The following is a 23,277-nucleotide window of genomic DNA, read 5'->3' as shown; positions in this document are numbered from 1 at the left end:
CACTTATAAGTATGGTGTATTTGTTTTTGAGCGAATGATGGAAAGTTTGGTTGGAAACATAAAAGTTATCACTTTAAGCAGAAATTAACATCTTTCTGTTGTGAGGTTAATCCCGGTATTAGACAGCTTAGTCCACACGCACCCGTCTCATGCCTGCACATGTCGCCATGGAGACAGAGGCAGTGTGGTCAAGCACGTGTTTGACTTTGTCTGTTTGTACTCCTGCGCTGCATGTTTATGGGTTTTGAGTACCTTACACCTGTAAAGGTTTGTTCAACTTCAGTAAAATTTGGTGAGTCGGGTGATCTTTATTTGAAGTTATTAAAAAAACAAAACATGAGAAATTTAGTTTTGTTATTATTTGGAGATTCTTCTTACATGTGTCAAATATATATTTCGTTTCAAAAACACATTTTCAGGATATTTGGTATACTTTATATGTGGAAATACCCGAGGATGAAAAACCCGTATCTTTGTCTCTGGACCAAACTGTTTCAACATCGTCATTCACTGTAGCCCATTTTCCCAAACCCTAGTGAAATGTTCCCTACTCAGGGCTGCATCTATAGTTAACGTCCATCCCATGCTAAAGTATTTTCGGGCAATACTTCCTGAAGCCATTGGTCTTTGCCCTCCTTGACTTCAACCGTCACTCAACTGAGCTCTGATGGCACAGCCAAAAGGTCATTATAGAGGTTCATTTCCTGTCCAGCATCCGCGTGACTAGAGATAGTCATCACACTTTACAGACTCTGGACAAATGGGACGCAAGATGGCCGTGTACACGTGATCATGTATCTAATGGACTTAATTGAGAAGTTAACATAATATGATTACATGAATGTTTTCTTCCCGATTTGCACTTGCAGACACTATCATCGATAACAATTTGAACAACTAGGAACACTCACATAATCAATTAATAATCTGTTACAGATATCTTAAGGCGCGTTGCCAGGTGGCTGGGAGGGTACTCGACAAGAACAAGGAAAGTCCTGAAAATTTCTAAGGTTTCAGTTAGGGCCCATAAGTCATGCTGCCTTAGATAAGGGATATACGAAATGTGCCTCCAGCAGTAGATGGGTACCCGGTGACGGGTATATAACAATATAACGGTAATATAAAGAAGCACCCAGAGCTTTGATACACAACTGTAAAAAAAGAAAGGTTATGACTCTACAATACTGATAAAACGTGTTTCGGTAGCAATAAGTACTTCAATACGAAGTTAGAAGAGGGGTTGGGAGGTGGTCGAGTGGTTAAGGAATTCGCTCTTGGCGCAAAGACCCGTGTTCAATTCCCAACATGGGCACAATGTGTGAAGCCCATTTCAGGTGTCCTCCGTCGTGATATAACTGGATTATTGCTGCAAGTGGCGTAATACTGAAATTCACTCACTCAATCAATACGAAAAACGGTTTGTAACGACCCTGGTAAATAGAGTAGAATTAACACAAGATGTTTTTAACCGCGTCATTGTGGCGCATTTGTCGGCATCTTAGATAAGAAAGGATCTATTACTCTATACCGGAGTTGTCCAAAACAATTTCGTGAAACGGCTAGTCATGAGGTTGGACTTTTGCAACACTCACGCATGCACACATGCACATGCACATGCACAAAAACATACACAAGTCACGTGCACAGAGAGAAAGTCACACACACGCACGCATACGCACACGGGCAGGGACAATCAAACGGTTTTAGGGAATGACTAAATACATCAACAAACTTTGCATTTCGTTAATAAAATCGCCTATACCTCTTATAAAATCTATAATGAATGAGTGAGTGAGTGAATTTAGTTTTACGCCGCACTCAGCAATATGTCAGCTATATGGCGGCGGTCTGTAAATAATTGAGTCTGGACCAGACAGCCCAGTCATCAACAGCATGAGCATCGATCTGCGCAATTGGGAACAGATGACATGTGTCAACCAAGTCAGCGAGTCTGACCACTCGATCCCGTTAGTAGCCTCTTACGACAAGCATAGTCGCCTTTTATGGCAAGCATGGGTTGCTGAAGGCCTATTCTACCCCGGGACCTTCACGGGTCCTGTAATGTATGGTTGAATGGGTTTTGGTATATGTTATAACATTTCATGTCCGTTTAAAAGAGTGAGTGAGTGTAGTTTTCTAGGCTGCTTCCATTGTACCCATGATGGGAATTTAACCGGGGTCTTCGGCATGACGAGCGAGCGCTTTAACCACAAGGCTCGATGTACGCTGTGGTTGGTGATATCTCAATTACAGATGACGTTCACGTCCTGCACCAGCGCATCTCCATTACGTGCACTCCGACACCGTTCAGTGCAAGGGAAATATATCTACCCCAGATCTAATCTGACAAAATGTGACATTCTGCGTAAACTACCAGGACCCTGTTCTGAACACCGCCTTCAACACAACATTCACACGTTCTGCGTTCAGGTATTGGAATTACGACAGACGTACAACTACAGTTGGTTTGTTGAACGGGCCCAATCCTGAGAGCGCCACTCCCTTAACGGGAGGATCATCCAGTTCACATCCCATGTGGGTTTTATTAAAAATCTTACTTACCGCGAAATTGACTTATAATCGATTTGAAGGTTCTCAGGGAAAACGCTGAGGACAATAATGGTAGAATTGCAATTATGTTTTCCTGGAAGCTACGGGTCTTTGCCTTGTATGGTGTTTAACCGTCCAGACAAAATTTCAGATAAAGCAGTGTCTGTCAAATGTAATAACGAACGAATGTGAACCCTGGGTCACGGTCCACAAAAAAGATCGTAACACTACATTACCGTTAAGGGACAAAGTGAAAAGAGGCCCACAAATACCTGCGCTACTTGTAACTCCTGGCCAAGCCTACAAAGACATGACTCTGATGTACAACCAATGCAACAGTATAGGTTTCTGTATGTATATCGTGCATGCACAGTAAGTAAATGCGTGAACTCTAGTTTTAGAAACATAATTATATGATGATAATAATAATACTAATTATTGGCACTGCAAGGTAGCTAAAAGCTAGTCTGTAGAGTCATTTAAAACGGCTATACTGACAGGGATAAAAGAACAGTTTGCACGTTTAGTTTTTAGTTTTGGCACTTGATATATGCGGCCCGATGGCAGAAGGGCGGATGTCCTCTAGCCTCGGTACAGGTGTCCCAGCAATCTTGCACATCTCAGCGGTATCACTGAAAGGACAATAGAAAAGTGCTTGATGGACTGTACCATTCTTAAAATTCGTCATGGTTTTACGATTTACCTCTCAGGCAACAAACTGTCCTAGTTAAACTGGACTCGTACTTATCCATACTTCGCCTTTTGGTCTTCTTCTTTATCGGATCTCGATTTCGATCTCGAAGTTTGATTTAACCATGTTTCGAGGTTTGTCAACATTACAAATCAATCCTGGTCATGAAGTTTACACCTCATGATATATACATGACTCTTCAAAGCGGCATTAAAGCCCAAAGCTCACTCACTCACTCACTCACTTACTTACTCACTAACTGCTAATGGACGTGAACGTCCATGTGTGGTTGGATTATGACACGCGTGGTAATATTCACGTTTAAATATCCATATGTGGTTGGCTTATGACACGCATCGTAATATTCTGTAAATATCCATATGTGGTTTAATTGTGACGTGCATCGTAAAATTCATGTTTAAATATCCATGTGTGGTTTGATTGTGACCTGAATCATAATATTGTTTAAATATCCATGTGTGGTTGGCTTATGACATGAATCGTAATATTCATGTTTAAATATCCATGTGTGGTTGGATTATGACATACATCGTAATATTCATATTTAAATATCCATGTGTGGTTGGCTCATGACATACGTGGTAATATTCACGCTTAAATATCCCTGTGTGGTTGGATTATGAGATGCACCGTAATATTCTGTAATTATCCATATGTGGCTCGATTATGACATGCATCGTAATTTTCATGTTTAAATATCCATGTGTGGTTGGATTATGACATGAATCGTAATTTTCACGTTTAAATATCCATGTGTGGTTGGATTATGACATGAATCGTAATATTCATGTTTAAATATCCATGCGTGGTTGGATTATGACTGTCGCCGACAGCCTTCTTTTTCCCTTTTATTTCACCAGAAGGCTGTTTCTCCACTGTCCACATGTAGAAAGTTGTACGTGTCCGAAGCAACCACACAAACCCCTGTCCACCACATATAGATGAAATAAAGTATATTGATTGTTGTTACACAAAACGATGCCAAATGAATGATTTCACAATCTGCCTGTTCATATGTGATCCTGTACAGGGCGTTCAAAACATTGTGTCAAAAGGATATTTTAATGCAGTGATAGGGTTGGGTCTTTTTTATAACCTTGTTTCTAAACGAGACAAAACCCTTATGCATTTGAGTTCTATTTTGCTGGTCAGACTGACTTCTTCTGTAAGGTTTCCAAATCGTCTGATTTCCTTGATCGACGCGACCTAAGTGTCACCACCGTTATTAGACACTTGCAGAACTTGGCAACGCGTTGCGGGACGAATGGCGAAAAATCACCCAAAACAAATCCGACGACCTATGCAATCCTTTCGAAGCTGACGTGCAGGTACTGACTTGAACGCCCCCTTGTGTTGAGTGAACTGACTTAATGATGACAATGACAACAATACATGCATGTTCATACGTGTGTCACATTTCCTTCATCTATGTTCAAGCTTAATCGACTTACGTAGACTTGAATACGTTTGACATACTTCCCTATTTTTGGACAATACCTTTCTGATCTTTCTTTTGGAGAGTGTACATTTCTCTTTGGAAGGAACTTGGTGTTTTTTCAAGACTGGGAACTTTAACATTTACCAGTACGAGGTTCGGGATGTAGTTTCAGAACAATATTCAGACAATATTCATACATAAAAGACTAGTACATTTCAGGCACGTGGTTTATAAAGATTGTAGCTTTTAAAAAAACAAACTTTCACAGCAGATTAGGGGTATTATTAACTTTGTAACAAATAAAGGATCAGAGTATTTTTTTGTTTTATTAACAAAATAAACATTTGCAAAACATAATCTAAAACAAACTCTTTTTGAGAGATACTGTCAACACAGTGACAAAGACTATCTCTGAAACTTGTACTGAACACGAATGCACATCATATGAACAAAAACGAGAATGATTGACGATCAGTTGTGTTTATAACATTATGAAAGGTAAGAAGAAACAAAATAAGTCAATCCGTAAAAACAGACCAAAACAAATATGAAATAACTATAAAACGAAACTAACAGGCGACAAAACGTACATATACTTAGGTAAGAAGTCAAAGTATGAACAAAACTCGTGAAGAAACGCAGGAGATAAAACACTAAAGCCATGTTATGGGTGCTTAAATAATAAAAATTAAAAAGAGAGATATTCCCACAAAACATTTTTGGTTCTTGATCCTCGAAACGTAGTTAACAAATCATTTTATAAGATTTAGAACCAGAATCAAAATTGTGACATTCATGAAATTCAGGTAAACGTTAAAGTCTTTCACACCAAACTATCGAAACAACATCAGCTAATTGCAAAACCTTACTAAGGAAACATTGGTATCAGTGGTTAGACAAATTAAGAGGAACAATTTCCATATCAAGTTGCACACAACAAAGTGACAACTTGAGCAAGTGTTTTATGACTGACGGTACATTTCATGTGTTGGGGAATAAGGTAGGATATTGATGACTATACTCATAAACGAATACTGAAATGGGATTCAGGTCAGGAATCTACATTGCCCAATCCTTGAATTATTTATGACTGACTTTAGTGCACATACACATACCTTTAACCGCTGGATCAGAAGTAGTCCAACACATCATACCCCAAATATCAACCTCACTAACGAAAGTAATATGAATAACATTACCCTGGCTGTCTGGTTTTGTATATAATGAAACAAAATGTTAATTACAGCCCAAAAAAATCGTGAGTCAGTGACGAGATGTATGAGATACATGGGCGTGGTCAGCTCAGTTAAACATTAGTTTCTCCACAAAATATATGGAACCTAACCCAAACCCCATATAAACAAACCATATCAAAATACATGTATTTTCGAAAGTATTTAGTATTATCGTGAAATGTTGATAAGTGAAATGTTGATAAGTGCGTTACAAAATAAGAAATACACACTCATGGAATGATGACATATCAAACGATTGGCCAAAAAATATTGCAATTACCTCCCTAAAAGCCACCCGAACAGCTGAAATAATAAATACTACACCCTACCTTACCAATACAGAGTAAGCTGTCAAAACCGGCACTGATTGGGACTGAAGAAATATTCTAGTTTAGACAATGTGCCGGATTGTAGAAGTGATAATAAATGTACAACTCGCGGATGGAACTGAAATTTTGTGTCGGTGTTGACAACTTGCCGGATTGGACAGATGCCGATTTTGACAGCTTCCACAGTGCTGTTACCCTGTAACAAATGGGCTCAGTCGTCATATCAGTTTCATCTGCGCCGTAGAATGGAGAAACACAACCACCGACTGATTCAGTAAGAATTGCCCTAAGGTAAACTGTATTTGGAAACTACTTGAAAATGACTAAACGATAAAATATATCTCAAAACTTGTAACTGAAGCGAGGAATGTACTATTTTCATACGTTCTTTGCCTTTCATACGTTCTTCGTCATGCTATGCTCCATTTGGATAACATCGACACAAACGTTTCCACTCTACAGCTGTCAAACAGGTACAAACATCGATGTTGTTATGTGTTTTGTAAAATGTTGATAAATGCAACAAAAACATTTAAAAGATAATAACAACAATTTACTGATAAAAACATGTCACAGAGACATACATAACATCTCGAAAGAGATACACATAAATCATGTTCGCATTAGCATTTGGTAAACAGAACGGGTTTCATCTACAATCGCCACTGAGTTACGGATACACCCAGCGTATATATGACTTGACCGACCTCCAAACAGTTCTGACTTGCAAATGATGCAACTATCTAACAAATGCAATGCACAATTGTTATTAATATACAAACGAGCATAACTAATGAACCACCTTGGCTCCGTTTCACAAAGCTCTCGTAAGCCTAAGACCTCGAAACGTTTCTCGTAACATTGTCACCTCAAATGCTGTTACACAGACATACAGCAGACGTAGCGCTACTATAGCTTTGTGAAACGGGGTCCAGTATTGGAGTTACGACAGTCGTAGCGCTAAGATAGCTTTGTGAAACGAGGTCCAGTATAGGAGGTACGACAGTTGTGGGGCTACTATAGCTTTGTGAAACGGGGTCCAGTATAGGAGGTACGGCAGCCATAGCGCTACTATAGCTTTGTGAAACGATGTTCTCATTCAAAATCCAGTTTTAAATCATAAGTTCCCCAAACACTATTCATTCGTAAAGTTACGACCTGTCGTAACTCTACAGTTTACCGTAGAGTTACGGATGTCGTAACTCTATGAACGCGTTGTGAATTGTTGAAAAACAATTAAACTTGTCAGCATGTAATGCACTACTTCAACGTGACAGCTGGAGACACGCCGGTTCTAATGAACTGAACCTGGCGATGTTGCAGGTAAGACAGATGGTGCAGGTGTTTCAGGTCAGATTTTCTAATCAGGACCTGAAAGAGATGGCTCTCGAATGTTATCCATGAGAGGGATGGACACTTTAGAAAGTCAGTCCGAGGTAATTTCTGAGTTTGTCACGGTATAATGCGGCACGAACGCTGATGTCGGTTGGGTGCTGATACTTTACACATTTGTTGAAATGCAGGTTGTCAGAGTTAATCCCTCATCGCAAGTACACCAGTACCTAGTGCAAGTGTCAGTACCGTTAGCTCTCTATGATGGTAGTGTGTTCTGTTTGCTAGTCTCCAACTTTTCTCTCGTCATTCAAACAATGAATCACACCAGTGAATTTCTGGATCAGGCGCATAGAAAGGTTGGTGGTGCTTAATGAATGCTCTTATATTTAAGAAATACGAAACATAATTGTAGTGGATTCTTCAAGATTAAAGCGATGGAATATACTAGTCACCGACGTTTTACTTCACTCTCTGTCTCTCTGCCTGTAGATCTGTAGACACCCCCATTGGAAACAGATCATCAGATCATCAACCAGAAAGATATCAACCGGCAGTAAAAGATATGATTTTATGGAGCATGCTGTATGTTACATTTTTATCCTTTTCCTCCCCCTTCGAGCATTTCGCCGCTTTTTAGAAGATTTTCTGGTATTCTTTCTTTCACGTCTGTGTTTTTGCCCTGAAAATGAAAAGCAACACTGCAACACTATCGAAAGCATCTGGTCATTGGCATATTCAGAATCATTAATATGTTGGTCCACAAAAATCTCCCTCTCTCCTCGACTCACAATATCACAGACACGATTTATGAATCGATCCACTCAATCGTGTCTATCACACTGTTTACATTTTCAGTTCTGATGCGTCTTTCGTATTTCTACACACTTTCTCTCTCACGGGATTGATGTAGACTAGATTAGCACCAATTACGTCAAAATCAAAGTTCGATAACTGGCATGTTTAGCTCGGCAATTAAAGGCCTAATAATGGCATAACATTCCATCACTTATATCGATATTCATTACAAGAAAGACGAGTGTGTATTTCCAAATATTCATATCATCTAATTAAACAATTCAATTTTGTTTCACATAAGAATGAGAGCGTTTTATGCGTGTAGACTTGTCATTTAACGAGGATGCAAGAGAATGCAAAAGTGTGTAAGATTAATGATTATTATTCGCCCGTGAAACATACACTGGTGTAATACCGCTAGACGTATGACATCATGACGCCTCACAGTTATGACGTCACAATGCTAATGCCGCTAATGGTACTAGACCTTGCTTCCCTCGGGGAAAGCACAAAGTCATCACACTGTAGGCAATTTCGCTGCAGTTTCTATCAATTTATGATCGAGAGTAATAAACAGAATACTAAACTCGTTTCCGTGAACTACCATTTTTATTAAACTCGTGGAAGATTCTGTATCAAACTCGCTTTCGCTCGTTTGATACCAAATCATTATTAAACTCGTGAAAGATTCAGTATCAAACTCGTTTTCGCTCATTTGATACCAAATCATTAAGTCGTTAAAAAAGAATGGTATTACACGGAAGGTCGTTTAGTATCCTCTATTATCGCTACGACAAGAATAAACGAGTTTTTTACTCGCCCGTGGAAGATACTGCAGTGTAATATTTTGCGGCAATGTTCAAGTAGTGTAATACCGCTCGCTTTCGCTCACTGATAACAACATCACTCGCTTGTTTGATAAAAATGGTATTACATGGAAGGTCTTTTAGTATCCTCTATCAATAAACTAGGTTCAACAGTGCACACCCAAGAACAGCTACAAGAACAACCTGAGCGTTGAGGTACAGAGGATGTTTTGCTTCACAAAGATGAAACAGCGAGTGAATGTTTTTGGAGTGGCAAGTGAGTGAGTGAGTTTAGTTTTGCGCAGTACTCAGCAATATTCCAGCTATATCACGACGGGCTGTAAATAATTGATTATCTAGTCATCCACAGTAAATAGGATACGATGAACCTCGTCAACGAACCTGACCACCCGATCCAGTTATTCGCCTCCTACACGCATGGGTTACTGAGGACCAAATCGGACCTGTAAGCGTCACAAGGACACGTGCTCTTAGGGAAGATTCGGTGTCGGCATTGATTTCCAGTCATCCATTCATACCATTTTCATAGCTGTGGCAATATTCTGGTCACACGGAACCTGTTTTGATGGGTATTTAATACCGGCTATATCCAGGTGCTGTCTTACCTCGTCTCCTCTGTTTCCGACCACGCCTACCCTGCTTTCTTCTCCTGCCTGCAGACCTGTGAGATTTCCTATCATTTGAGCAGTCATCGTAATCCACCTCAGCTGCACTTTGAACATCCGCTAAAATATACCAATGTCGTAATTAGGAAATTTCATCAGGGTACAAAATGTTGTTCTGGGGTACGCAGGACGTTTCCACTTATGTCGTGGTATGACTGTGTATGTCATGAATCAGGAGGTATTTAAGGACGTATTTCAAGGCCGCTTTTAAAACAATCAGTTCAAAATACGCATACAAATTACAATACCAAGGAAGTTACATATAATCTCCCATTTTCCCCACGTATAACTCCCACGTATGCTGTTCAATGACTTGATAGTGCCAGATAGTGTTCATGTGGAGAGGGGAAGAGAGGGATGGCTTTAAACAATATTCCAGCAATCTCACGGCGGGGATAACCAGACATGGGCATCGCACGTTGTACCCATGTGGGCAATCAAATCCGGTTCGTTAACGTTTTAGGATTCGCATGGCGTGTATGAACTTTTGCCAAGTAGTTCGCGTTTGACCTAATTTACAAATTTATCAAATTTGGATACCAGGTTTATCAGATTGCTTTATTGCACCGATAACACCATCCCTTAGATGATAAAATATTGATTTACATAATTTATCATTAGATTAACCTATTTACAAAATAATATCTATACATTGTTACTAGTTTAGTATTATACTTATATGGCTTTCAAACATAGTAGGGTACGGTAACCTAATCACGGGCAAATTTCCCCAAATGAGTACAATGTCTGAAGTCCATTTCAGGTGGCACTCACCGTGATGTTGCCAGAATGTTGCTAAGAGCGTCGTAAAACTAAACTCACTCACCATAACACAGTGAGAATATTGAAGATTAACCCTTCCTATCTCTTTTTAAATAGCCTGTATTGCTAAAAGGATCGTAGCCTTAACATAATAAATAACAATAAAAAGTTTTATTCATCTCAAAAGTCTAACAGACTGACCTATTTTGACGACCATTAATGGGATAGTGGGAAAGGCGTTAGCTTGTTATACAGAAAATCCGATCTGCATTTGTTTCCCACGTATGCTATCCCTCGACGTGATAGTGACAGATATTGTTCATATGGAGTGAGTGAATGAGTGAGTATGGTTTTACGCCGCTTTTTGCAATATTAGAGCAATATCATGACCCTGGTCTCCAGCGTCACGAGCGGACGCTTGTACCATTAAGCTATCCCACCTCTGGCTTACACCAGCAGCAGCTACTTGTTTGTGGGACATGGATAAAAGTAGTAAAACCTTCACCCAAAAGGCTTTTGTGCATAACATTGAAATAGTACTGGGATCTATTGTGTTTTTATTGTCAGTTTGGACGTCACTATGACGCAGTGGTATTGTATGTGTCGACGTCATCGTTAACTAACAAACGGCTCAGTGCGTGTGACTGATACTTACTCTCAAAATGCAGAACAAATCCTCTCCCTGATTTGGACTGTGGCGTCACGCGAAACACAATTTCCACACATCCGCCAGCAAATGTTTCATCCAGCTTACTACTACCTCGTAACGTTTTCCTCAGTGTCTTGTGGCCTTTTATATGATATATCTTAAGGTTATCCCCCTTTGTATCGGGGTCAAGGTCGATGTCCTGAGTTCGCAGACGCAGTTTGCCATTTCTCGGGACACGGATCCTCTTCCGGCATGATGTTTTGGCCACCTTATAATGCCACGGGTAGTTCACATGACTTTTAATCACACCCTGGGTTTTGTTGAACAATATACTATCTTTGTCACATAGCTCAACGACCTTATCTGGAAAACAAGAATGTTAATATAAACATATACGCGCAGATTAGAATGCAGAATGATTACAATTTTATTAAGAAAGTGGTATCATTTGTTAAGGGACCGTTCATAAATTATGGCTATGGGTGATGATCACTTTTATGGAGAAGCATGTACAAAGTAAGTGACCCCCTGCATATCATGTATACTTTTTAAGCATAGCTCTTTTTTTTAACTATTCATATACGAAGCCGACCCATCCCCACCTCCCCATGACTGTCAAACAAACGTAACAGAATTTGCACGTTGCTGAGAAAACGTAATGCCAAATAAACATATGATACATTTGACTACAAATCTGACGATGAGGAAACAATAACCTCTGAAAGTTATAAACGTACATTCTCTGTGCAATTACATGCAATTAGGGCATGCCCCTTCATATCACTGCACAGATTTGTCTCCCTTTGTCGTGTCGGATACCTGTGACGAGTCCTGATTATGTTGTTATCAGCATAGTCTATTCGATGGTTTTCAGAAAAGATATAAACCACTCACTCTTTATTTCGTTCACTCAACTGTACTGAATATATACGTACCTTCTTCAATACAGCTATACCCTGAGAAGGAGACGTATTTCGGTGGGAGAGACAGGCACCTGAGGGCCCGCGACATCGTGATGGGGACGCCGGTCTTCCACACAAACTCACAGGAGTTTTTCCAATAACAGACATACTTCTGTGTAAGGAATGTATGGGTCATGCCAAGGCAATCTCCAGAACGGTACGAACATCTCCCGTCCATGCTTACGCCAACCTTCATTTCCGGTTTATAGATCACGTGACCTGAAGGACATGTTAAGTCCATCTGTTCTCGCTTGGGTGTAATGCATTCCTCGACCGAGCCATAAACTGGAATATTAAACAGTCGTGATAAATTGGTAAATAATCAAAGAATTTAGAGAGCATTCCAGCAATTAACTATTAGTCGTAATTATTATATGGCATTGATCATTAATAGATATCGGAGGGGAGATATTCTGGTATGCGTGCTCTATTTCTGAATCGTGTTGATGTTTTCTGCATGCTGGTTTGTGTTTACATTTCTGTATCTCCCCGATATCTTCGTTAATTGGGTAGCCATGAACTCATACTTCTGATAAAGCTGGACGTGTCAGGAGTAAGATTAATATTCCTTAACTGGGTTCTGGCTATATAAAAATGACCAAGTAGAACCACTGAACCTTTTTGGTGTATTGAAAGAAATCCCATATTGTCAAAATAGGAATTAAGTCCCTTTCATGCATCCAACAAAATATCCGAATACCTGCATACCTGTAAAGTACCCAAAACTACAAATTCCGAAACTGATATGCCCCAACCCTTCAAAAGTAGCCACCCAAAAACCCTAAACTGTTAAATCCGAAAATGGACATTGCCGCGTTGTCGCATTGTCGCATTGTCACCCTCTCCAAAAGAAGCAAAACGAGGCAAAATTAACCAAAGCGCGAAAACGCGGTAATGTCCCTTCTAAGGTTCCATACTAAACACACCAAACCCCGAAACAATACCTTTAAAATTTGTGTCCGGAAATATAGGGACGGGTTTCACTTCGTCGCTGTTTCTGTTTCCTGTGAACGAATCATCTGGCATGTCTGCAAGTAATTAGTAATCCTTATAATAACAATATACATGTAATAGTAATATACTGTCAAGCTTTTAAAATGGAAGACATAAATATGAACACTTACTAATATGGTAAAACTCATGTTGGAAAAGTTACATTGGCCGTAAAACGTAAAATGCAACACATTAAAGGACAAAGCTTTAAAATATTCACATCGCATGTTCTGCTCATGTCTGGAGCGGTGGGGTATCCCAGCGGTTAAAACTCACTCCGAAAACCCGGGTTCGATTCCCCACATGGGTGCCATGTCTGGAATATTGCAAAAGCGGCGTAAAACGTAACTTTGACCCCTGCCTCTAAGAGCCGCGATTCACTGAGCGGAGTTATGTCCCTTAACGACACCGGAACCTATGATTGTTCGCCTAGATAATGCTTCTAAGCTTAAAAACACATGAAATCCATGATCACAGGCTATTGTCACCACTAAGGGACACAACTCTGCACAGCGAAGCGGGCTATCTCAGGCGACTAGGCAAAATTAAGCGTGACCCTTTGATTCCAGGAGTGAGTGAGTTGAGTTTTAAGCCGCTTTTAGCAATAGTCCAACAATATCATAGCTTTGGACACCAGAAATGGGCTTCACATGTAGTACCCACGTAGGGAATCGAACTCGGTTTTTCGGCTTGACGAGTGAAGGCTTTAACCACTAGGCTGACACACCGCCCCTTTGATTTCAGGAATGTTTCGATAAACATATAACACAATTGGTCTTACATTCAAATCTGACAAGAAATCCCCAGCCGCCTGTACTGGCCTTAAACGCCACCTTCACTGTGCCCTGAGTTTCAAACTTCGTCCCCATTCCAACTGCAACATCAATAACATTTTCCTCAGCGAGTGTGCGTATGGACAAGCTTCCACCGTCGTCAACGTCCACGGCATCCACCGTGACAACCAGCCGACGTTGAGGTTTAGATGGCAGCGTGAGGCTGCAACGTCTGGGTTGTCCTGCATACGTCGAAGGGTACGTTTCATGGCTACGTATAACACCGTAGTCCACGTCGTTGAAATCGCTGGAGGGGGAACAGATGTCGTAGATGTTTCCTGCAAGTAAAACGAAGTAGAAAGTTTTTTACACGAGCTAATAAATGTTCACATAATGAAATTTCCAGATTGTGAGCTGAAGAGATTTCACTTCGCTTTGTTCCAGCAAAACAACGGCGGGAACACCAGGAATGAGCTTGACCATCTGGGCATTCGAACTCGTGCCATCAACTTCAGTGAGTGAGTTTAGTTTTACGCCGCACTGGGTAAAACTGTAGCGAGTCTGCAAATAACCGAGTCTGGACCAGTCAATCAAGTGATCAACAGCACGATCATCCTTTTACGCTATCGGGATAAAATGACATGTGCAGCGTGTGGTCAGGATTTTATTCCAGTTACGTTATGGTGTGTCATCTTGATGTGTGAGATACGTCTATAGTGACTCAGACATTCAACATTTGAGGGAACATTGAGCTGCTCTATGGCGCTGACAAACCTTGAATTAAATGAGAACTACACTGGATTCGAACCCACTATTTTAGGGATGGAGAGAGGTTATGGGTTTTTTTTGTTATAGTATACATGTGTGTGCGTACGTGCGTACGTATACGTGTGGGAGTGCACGTGTGGGAGTGCACGTGTGGGAGTGCACGTGTGGGTGAGTGTTATGATGGATATCGGTTTGGGTATAGGTGTGAATATGATTATGGATGTGTGTGTGCGCGCTCGTGTGTGGGGTGGGTGTGGGTGAGTGTGCGTGTTGGTGTGAATGTGACAGTATATGTACGTATGGGTGTGCTTGTCGATGTGGACGTGAGCGTACAAGCGTTGGTGTTCAGTGACGTGGACTTTGCGTGAATTTGTGGACATGCAAAGAGGACTACGTGTGAAATTTGTGCCAAGTATCGACATGTAGTCATTACTTTACTTTTTAAAGAAACATCCTGCTCTAAACACTTGATTTAAAACATGTGTTGAAAACGTACGAACACGTGATACTTCCTGCTTGAGGGGGTAGAGGGTAATTGGTCTGACATAAAGTCTGGTATGTCATACCGACAAGGAAGACAGCTAGGCTTGGTATCAGCCAATCAATGTCGTGTCCTAAAATACATATGTTATAGGCGTGTACATGTAATACAGCTGTGATTAAGGAATGTGATATCTCAGATCGAAACGTGTTTGTATAGTGACTTGAAGCCCAGAGTACTGCCTTATAAATCAAACATAATTTTTTTTTCGCTGGGTAAACATTTTTGGGGTAATTAAGGGGAATAATGAATAATTAATTTTCAAACACATGAAAGCAGAAAGATCCGCACTCAAGACTGTAACTCTACCCTATTACCTAAAGCCTTCATTCGTCAAACAAACAACAAACAAACCAACTAAATGCCGAGACAGACTCCTTTAATTTTTCCCAAATTATTAAAGAAATATTATCTAGACAGACCGGAACATAGCCTTGACATTGGTGGTATTCCATTCGTTTATCATTAACATGAAACCGGATAAACGTTACATATAAACATCGGCAGCTGTTCCTCGTCCCCGCCGAGTGTGGAAACCATAGATAAGTGTTTTTTCGGTACCGTTAAAAATCCGAAATCCTGCTTATCATGATACAGTGTGCGGAGTTTGTGTAAAACCGCCATGTATGACTTGTAGCCTCAATGATGTCAACATGGATTGTCAAAGTGATGAATGTGGGAAAGTAATCATGTACACTGCGCAACCTTGTGGGGTCTGTATCGCCGCTTTGCATCCTGGGAAACAGTAAATGTTTGTATAAATGCATGAGCTCAGTTTTTGTTCAAGGCTTGATTTTTGTACGACCCCTATATTTTATAATCAGGGTCGGATATATCATGATGTCTGATATCGGAGAATTCTCATAGAATGAGCGGATTGTTTTCGGTTGCGTTTTTGTGTACACAAGGAATTGAATAAAGAATGGTTTGTTTAAAATGGCGCCCAGCGAGCCATGCTCCTCTGTGGTGGAGCTCACCAAGCTTGTGGCCAGAGAGTATCAAGTCGGGGCTACCATGCTGGGTCACATCCTACCTTAGACGCTACAAGATGATGCTTGTTACCTTAAATTATAACTTAGTAAGGATGGTGATGTAGAGAGAAAACGCAGGGTACGAACCGGGTATCCACACTATATTGTGGGTTGTCAGTCGGCTAGCTGGCACTATATATATAGCTGGGCTAGCAGTAAAACACACAGAAAAAACACAACACACACTCACTCACTCACTCACACACACACACACACACACACACACACACACACACATACATATATACGCTCACACTCACACTCACACTCACACAAACACCCAAACACTCACAAATACACACGACGTAATAAACGTGTTTACAACACATTCGTAAACACTACCGGTGTGGATTCTTCCTTGTAGAGACCGCCAATATGACGCCAAAATCACACAACTGGTCTGACGACACCTTGGTCTGCGTATGAAGTACTTCCTTGGATTTAGTGTGCGTGTCGGATATGCCTGCCACATATACGATGTTTCATTTGGCTAGACAAATGGACCATGATGTTCTAATGTTGTATGATGTTGTATTTTGTGGAAACCATAGATAAGTGTTTTTCGGTACCGTTAAAAATCGGAAATCCTGCTTATCGTAATACAGTGTGCGGAGTTTGTGTAAAAACGATGTGTTACAACGATAAATCTGAACCTGAATGTTTCCTGGTGTACCCTGTTCATACCTGACATCTGCATTGCCACTTTCGCAATTGAGAAAATTGTCTGCAAAGCCTGAACCGCTAATACGCCTTTAACATTCATCATATTGATAGATGGGTATATAGACAGACAAAGAGAGAGACAGACAGAGAGATAGATGGAGTGTTAGATAGATAGATAGATAGATAGATAGATAGATAGATTACTGCTTGTCTGTACCTCAATAGCATTCGTAAGTGAATGTTTTTTACAGCAAATAAGTGTACAAATCGGAAAATTAAGACACCAATTAATATACACACATACACACACGCGCGCGCGCGCGCACACACATGATTTCACTATGTATATTCACTAATTTATGTATGTATGTATGTGTGTGTGTATGTGTGTATGATCTACGTACATTTGTATAAATCATATATGATCTACGTATTTTATGCAGGCACAAAGCGTTAGAATTGCAGCTCCTATGAGACGACATTGCCTGTCGTGCCACACATGCACCCATGCACACTCTTTTTTAAGTCATGTTACAAAGGAGTTGTATCGATTTACAGGCATGTAGGGTCAAGCTTCTCTTGCACTGAGAGATTCCGACGACACGTATTCGGCGGATTGAGCATTTATCAGCAGCATTTCTTAACCCAAGGTAAACTTATAAATCACATTAGACCAAGCGAAAACCGTGCTGAGGACAAAGAATAGAGCCCAACGTGAAGTAGGTGAGGTTTACTGATTTCAAATGGGAAGTTGGCATGTTTAAACTGTCTGAGGGAATGTTTATGCTTATGAAAATGCAGATATATTCATGCTCACATTATAAACACTACCTGGTTCACAATCAGCCAGTATGGTAGTTTAACCCAGCAAATTCTTTTAAAATGTTATTTTTCGGAATGGATTTTTTTATGTATGATTTTAGAGGTTGGGCTAATGTGTTTTATGCTGCTGGCATACTGAGGCAATATTATGTCGGGAGTGACCAGAAAGAGGCTTCACAGAAGCCGGTCCTTAAGAGCGAACGTTTTAACCACAAATCACAGCTGCTCACGTGAAGGACATAAAAGACCGTGCAAAAATATGGCCAAAAGGTACTGTTCAAAACGTTCGTATTAAAAATTTTACAAAACCCTATTATCTATAAACTAACACGTTTACGCTTGTGTATATGTAATCGACTCTTTTCTGACTGGAACTCGTGTAGTCCACATGCCTGTCGTAAGAGGAGACTAACGGGATCGGGTGCTCAGGCCCGCTCACTTGCTTTACACGTCACTGGACTTTGTTCATCACTGGATTGTCTCTCCGCACGAGATTATTTTCAGAGAGCTGCCATTTAGGTGGAATATTGCTGAGTGAGGTGTTAAAGAGCAAACCAACCAACTCTGATTGACAAGCGTCATTGGAAGTTGACCTACATGAATCGGCCTTCTTGACATGACGCTCGTCACGCCGAAAACACTTGTTCGATTCCCCACATAGGTACAATGTGTGAAGCCTATTGCTGGGGTCCCCCGCCGTGATGCTGTTGGAATACTAATGGAATATTGGTGAAAGCTGCGAAAAACATTCTTACCCACTGGCCCAATTACTCACTCACTCACTCACTCACATAGTGATCCGGACATTTCACGACCTTTCCAAGAATTTCTCATACGATAACAACTATTCACATTCTTATATTGTCGTGACCGTCAAAATATGTTTTAGCTGCAAAAAGACCTCATATCTAGGTGTTGACAATTATGTATTTGTTCCAAGCCAATTTAGTCATGTACTTAATCTTGCATTTCTGGTGATATTACTGGGCTATTGCCGAAAATCTAAGCTCGCTCGCTCGCTCACTCACTCACTCACTCACTCACTCACTCACTCAAAAAATAAATTGAACCCGATTAATGCTTTTACACTGACTCATTCATTAACATCAGGAAAAGTTTAGTACGGCTCAGCACTGGAATGCACACCGCTTTAAACGCGTTGACGTCAGTCGTGATCGAGGTATTGTTATTGTTTACTTCCCGTGACAGATCGGCATGCGGAAGGATGTTGGGTTCTCACATCGACTGGAATGCACAGATAACAGCACGCAAACTGGGCAAGTGTGTGTGTGCGAGAGAGAGAGAGAGAGAGAGAGAGAGACAGAGAGAGTGTGTGTGAGAGATAGATAGAGAGAGAGTGTGTGTGAGAGAGAGATAGAGAGAGAGTGTGTGTGTGTGCATGTGTGTGTGCATGTGTGTGTCTGTGTGTGCATGTGTGTGTGTGTGTGTGTGTGTGTGTGTCTCTCTCTCTCTCTGTGTGTGTGTGTGTGTGTGTGTGTTTGTTTGTTTGTCACATCTGGGTAGGATTAAATACAAAAGGAACTCTAACTGGTCTGGATTTCAACAAACATTGAAACACACATTCTACTGATCCATAAGTCATTGACCCCACCCACAACACATTCAATCACATTTGACGGTCCCGTGACAGATCGGCATGCGGAAGGATGTTGGGTTCTCACATCGACTGGAATGCACAGATAACAGCACGCAAACTGGGCAAGTGTGTGTGTGCGAGAGAGAGAGAGAGAGAGAGAGAGAGAGAGAGTGTGTGTGAGAGAGAGATAGAGAGAGAGTGTGTGTGAGAGAGAGATAGAGAGAGAGTGTGTGTGTGCATGTGTGTGTGCATGTGTGTGTTCATGTGTGTGTCTGTGTGTGTGTGTCTGTGTGTGTGTGTGTGTGTTTGTTTGTCACATCTGGGTAGGATTAAATACAAAAGGAACTCTAACTGGTCTGGATTTCAACAAACATTGAAACACACATTCTACTGATCCATAAGTCATTGACCCCACCCACAACACATTCAATCACATTTGACGGTCATGTCTACTGAATCAGTCGACTGGTACCCAGTCTACCCAACCACAATCTTCTGAAGCTTAGTCTTGTAAATATTACTGAATCAGTCGACTGGTACCCAGTCTACCAAACCACAATCTTCTGAAGCTTAGTCTTGTAAACTATTGCCTACTGAACCAGAATCTTCTCTATCACAGTTTGCTGAACCATATTCCGCTGAACCACACTTTAGAAAAACCACAGCCTGCACAACCAGAGTCTGTTGAGCAAAAGTATATTTCACCATCGTCTTCTCAGCATATCACTGAATCAGTCTATTCATCAAAGCAGTTTATAAAACACTGAATCTACTGATAGAAAGTTTACTGACCATGGCATACTGAGCCCTCACCACAAAGTTTTGAGCTACACTTCACTCCAGTATTGTCTACTGAACCGCAATCAGTCTACTGAACCACATAATAGTGGACCACAATCAGCCTACTTAACCACAATCCGTCTACTGAGCCACATGCACAGAATAGTGGACCACAATCAGTCTACGGAACCACAATCAGTCTACTGAGCCACAGAATAGTGGGCCACAATCAGTCTACTGAACCACAATCAGACTACTGAACCACAGAATAGTGAACTCACGAATCACGATCTACTGCCGCCTAAAAATTTGTGAAACGTCACGGTCGTTTCCAGAAACACTGCACCTAATCAGGCCTTGAGTCAACCGAGCACAAGGCACCAGCTGACTAAAAGTTTACCTACTCGTCTGGATATTGCTCTGTGATCAGTGGACAATAAGTTGTTCTCCTTGGTACCACACATGTTATACTCCAAAGATTACATATGCTAAAGCTCCCCCATAGAAGTTGGATCATAGGTACTTAAATAACTGCCGGGTGCAACAATGTATACACCAATCAATAAATATGGAATAAACAAGGAAAGGCTGATCCATGTTGTGGATTTTATAAGGATATGTTATAGAAGTCTCTGGACCTCTATGTCTGAAGTAATTTGGAATGTTTTGACTCTTAAATCCAATTAAGAACTGGACACTTTCTTATGGTCAGATGTCATTGTAACCTTCACCGCACCGTCTTCTATCAGGTGAGCAATTTACTAGCCATTACGTGTGTTTATTATGTGTTGCCGGTATCACCGGTGGGGATGGCAATTCTTTGTATTAATATTTTCCTTTTATTGGTCAATAGTAAAATATCAGCAGTTTAAAAATCAGCATGTAATGAATTAACAGGTACGATTTCAGTGCTATAAGCATTTCTATTTGAGCACGCGTAGACAAATGTTCTCTTTTCAAGAGAAAGTGCCAGTGCCTAGATCTTGATCTTGATCTTGATCCTAGATCTTGTTTGAAACAGACCTGAAAGCTGTGTAAAATCTCACTCACTCACCAACCCACTCACTCGCTCACCAATCCGCTCACTCACTCACTCAATCAGTCAATCACCCCTGCACGCACGCACTCTATAACCTACCTTCTGGCACACACATGGGATTTTCCATGTTGACGTAATTAGGAACGACGCCCTTACACGAGACATTCTTCGAATACACTATCGGCAGTTGGTCTCGCCATCTGAAGGAACAGCTGTCTTGCCAGAAACATTTACTTGTCTGCTTTTTAAGTTCATAGGTCAGCCCCCTGCAGTCGCCATCTTGATATGCACAAGTGTTGCCCTCGCCTTTGCCAACAAAGATGACCGGTTGGTATACGACATGACCTTGTGGACACCTGAAGGTCACCCTGTCTTCTACCCTCCCAATACATTTAGACATGAGAGCATCAGTGTCTGAAATGGAATTTCATATATTAATTAAAGCAGGAAATTGTATTTGAACTTGCTGACTTTACCAATTGAAATATTAACTGCTGTCAGTTATGGGCTTATTAACAGAACTGCTGTGTTCACTGCCTAGACCCGATATACCTCATATTACATAACCAGTAGTAGTAGTAGTAGTAGTAGTAGTAGTAGTAGTAGTAGTAGTAGTAGTAGTAGTAGTAGTAGTAGTAGTAGTAGTAGTAGTAGTAGTAGTAGAAGAAGAAGAATTGGAAGGATAATGGTAAATGGAAATTTTACTCTTAAGTTTTAAGAAATGTCCACCTGTCCACTTGGTTCGGGTCAATGTATCAAAAACGAAAAGAAATGCCATCTAAAGGTAACAGAGAAAACGATGGTGAAAGGCTTTCATTATTGAAAATATCTATGTAACTAACATGTGGAGGCTTTTAGGCAAGAAGGAGACATCGATAAAGCACCGATCGTGTTCTCTAGCTTGATGATCTGTATAATGCAAAGCTGAAATACAAACAACATACATAGATATATTCGTCAAAGACAGGGAAATATGGAGGGGAGGGCTTCGATCTGCATCGATCGATCGTTCAGTCAATGGGGAGAAACAGACAAACAGACTCAGAGAGAGACTGAAAGAGTGAGGTAGGTGAAGGGATATACGTAATAGAGAGGTGAACCATTTATATGCAATGACATGGACTTTGAGATGAAGTGAGTGAGATTGAAAGGTAGGGAGTACGTGAGAGAGTGGGTGTTTGTGACGGTACACGACATAGTAGGTGCGTCCGTCATGGTACACTGGGCACTGGTACATGTCGATCTACATTCATGCATACATGAAATACATACACAGAATACATATCACACATAAAATCCAAACAAAATGTTGCTAACATATAAACTAACAAACATACTCACTGTATACGGGTAGCACAGACAGCATGACGAGACACAGCCACATGACTATGAGGTATATACATGTAATGTGTAAACTCCGTGTGTGTCAAGATATAGTCAAATACTTCCGCATTGGGGAAACCCCCCACATCACGATATGACGACGCAACATTTCCACTTTGAAATGTTTTTGAGTTGTCTATCAGGTGTATGACAAGCTTTGAAAAGTATTTTAATCATATCATGTACATACATACATACATAAACACACGCACGCACACACGCACATATACCTACCTACCTACCTACACACGCACCTACACACACACCTACCTACACACACACCTAACTACACATACATACATACATAAACACACGCACGCACACACGCACGCACACACGCACGCACGCACACACACAAACACATACATACACACATACATACATACATGCATGCATGCATGCATGCATGCATACATACATACATACATACATACATACATACATACATACATACATACATACATACATACATACATACATACATACATACATACATACAGGTATTTCAGCGTGATAGTATAATTACTAATTAGTAATATGTTTTCTATGTTGGACAATGTTAAAATGTTAGACTCCTCTGTACTACCATTTGTGAAAAGAGCTATTCTAACATCATTAAGGACTTATA

The 23,277-nt window shown here is 40.6% G+C and overlaps 1 protein-coding gene across 2 annotated transcripts; it reads right to left on the bottom strand.

The window, feature by feature from the left end:
- Nucleotides 1-5,007: 5,007 nt before the first annotated feature.
- Nucleotides 5,008-22,767, bottom strand: LOC137273346 (uncharacterized). Of its 2 annotated transcripts, XM_067805955.1 has the most exons (9): nt 22,608-22,671; nt 22,109-22,190; nt 21,366-21,680; nt 14,034-14,363; nt 13,204-13,287; nt 12,233-12,544; nt 11,304-11,660; nt 9,827-9,946; nt 5,008-8,278 (listed from the first exon to the last, which is right to left on the bottom strand). In XM_067805955.1, exons 2-9 carry the CDS (start codon nt 22,137-22,139, stop codon nt 8,187-8,189), a joined length of 1,641 nt encoding a protein of 546 aa, XP_067662056.1. In that variant the 5' UTR covers nt 22,140-22,190; nt 22,608-22,671; the 3' UTR covers nt 5,008-8,186. The 2 variants fall into 2 exon arrangements, with proteins under 2 accessions (XP_067662056.1, XP_067662055.1); XM_067805954.1 differs by lacking the exon at nt 22,109-22,190 and having other exon boundaries at nt 22,608-22,767.
- Nucleotides 22,768-23,277: the final 510 nt, after the last annotated feature.

Source organism: Haliotis asinina, chromosome 2 (genome assembly GCF_037392515.1).
Source record: "Haliotis asinina isolate JCU_RB_2024 chromosome 2, JCU_Hal_asi_v2, whole genome shotgun sequence".
Taxonomy (NCBI): Eukaryota; Metazoa; Mollusca; class Gastropoda; order Lepetellida; family Haliotidae; genus Haliotis; species Haliotis asinina.
The sequence above is the reverse complement of the archived record's forward strand: the minus strand, read 5'-3'. Positions and strand labels throughout refer to the sequence as shown.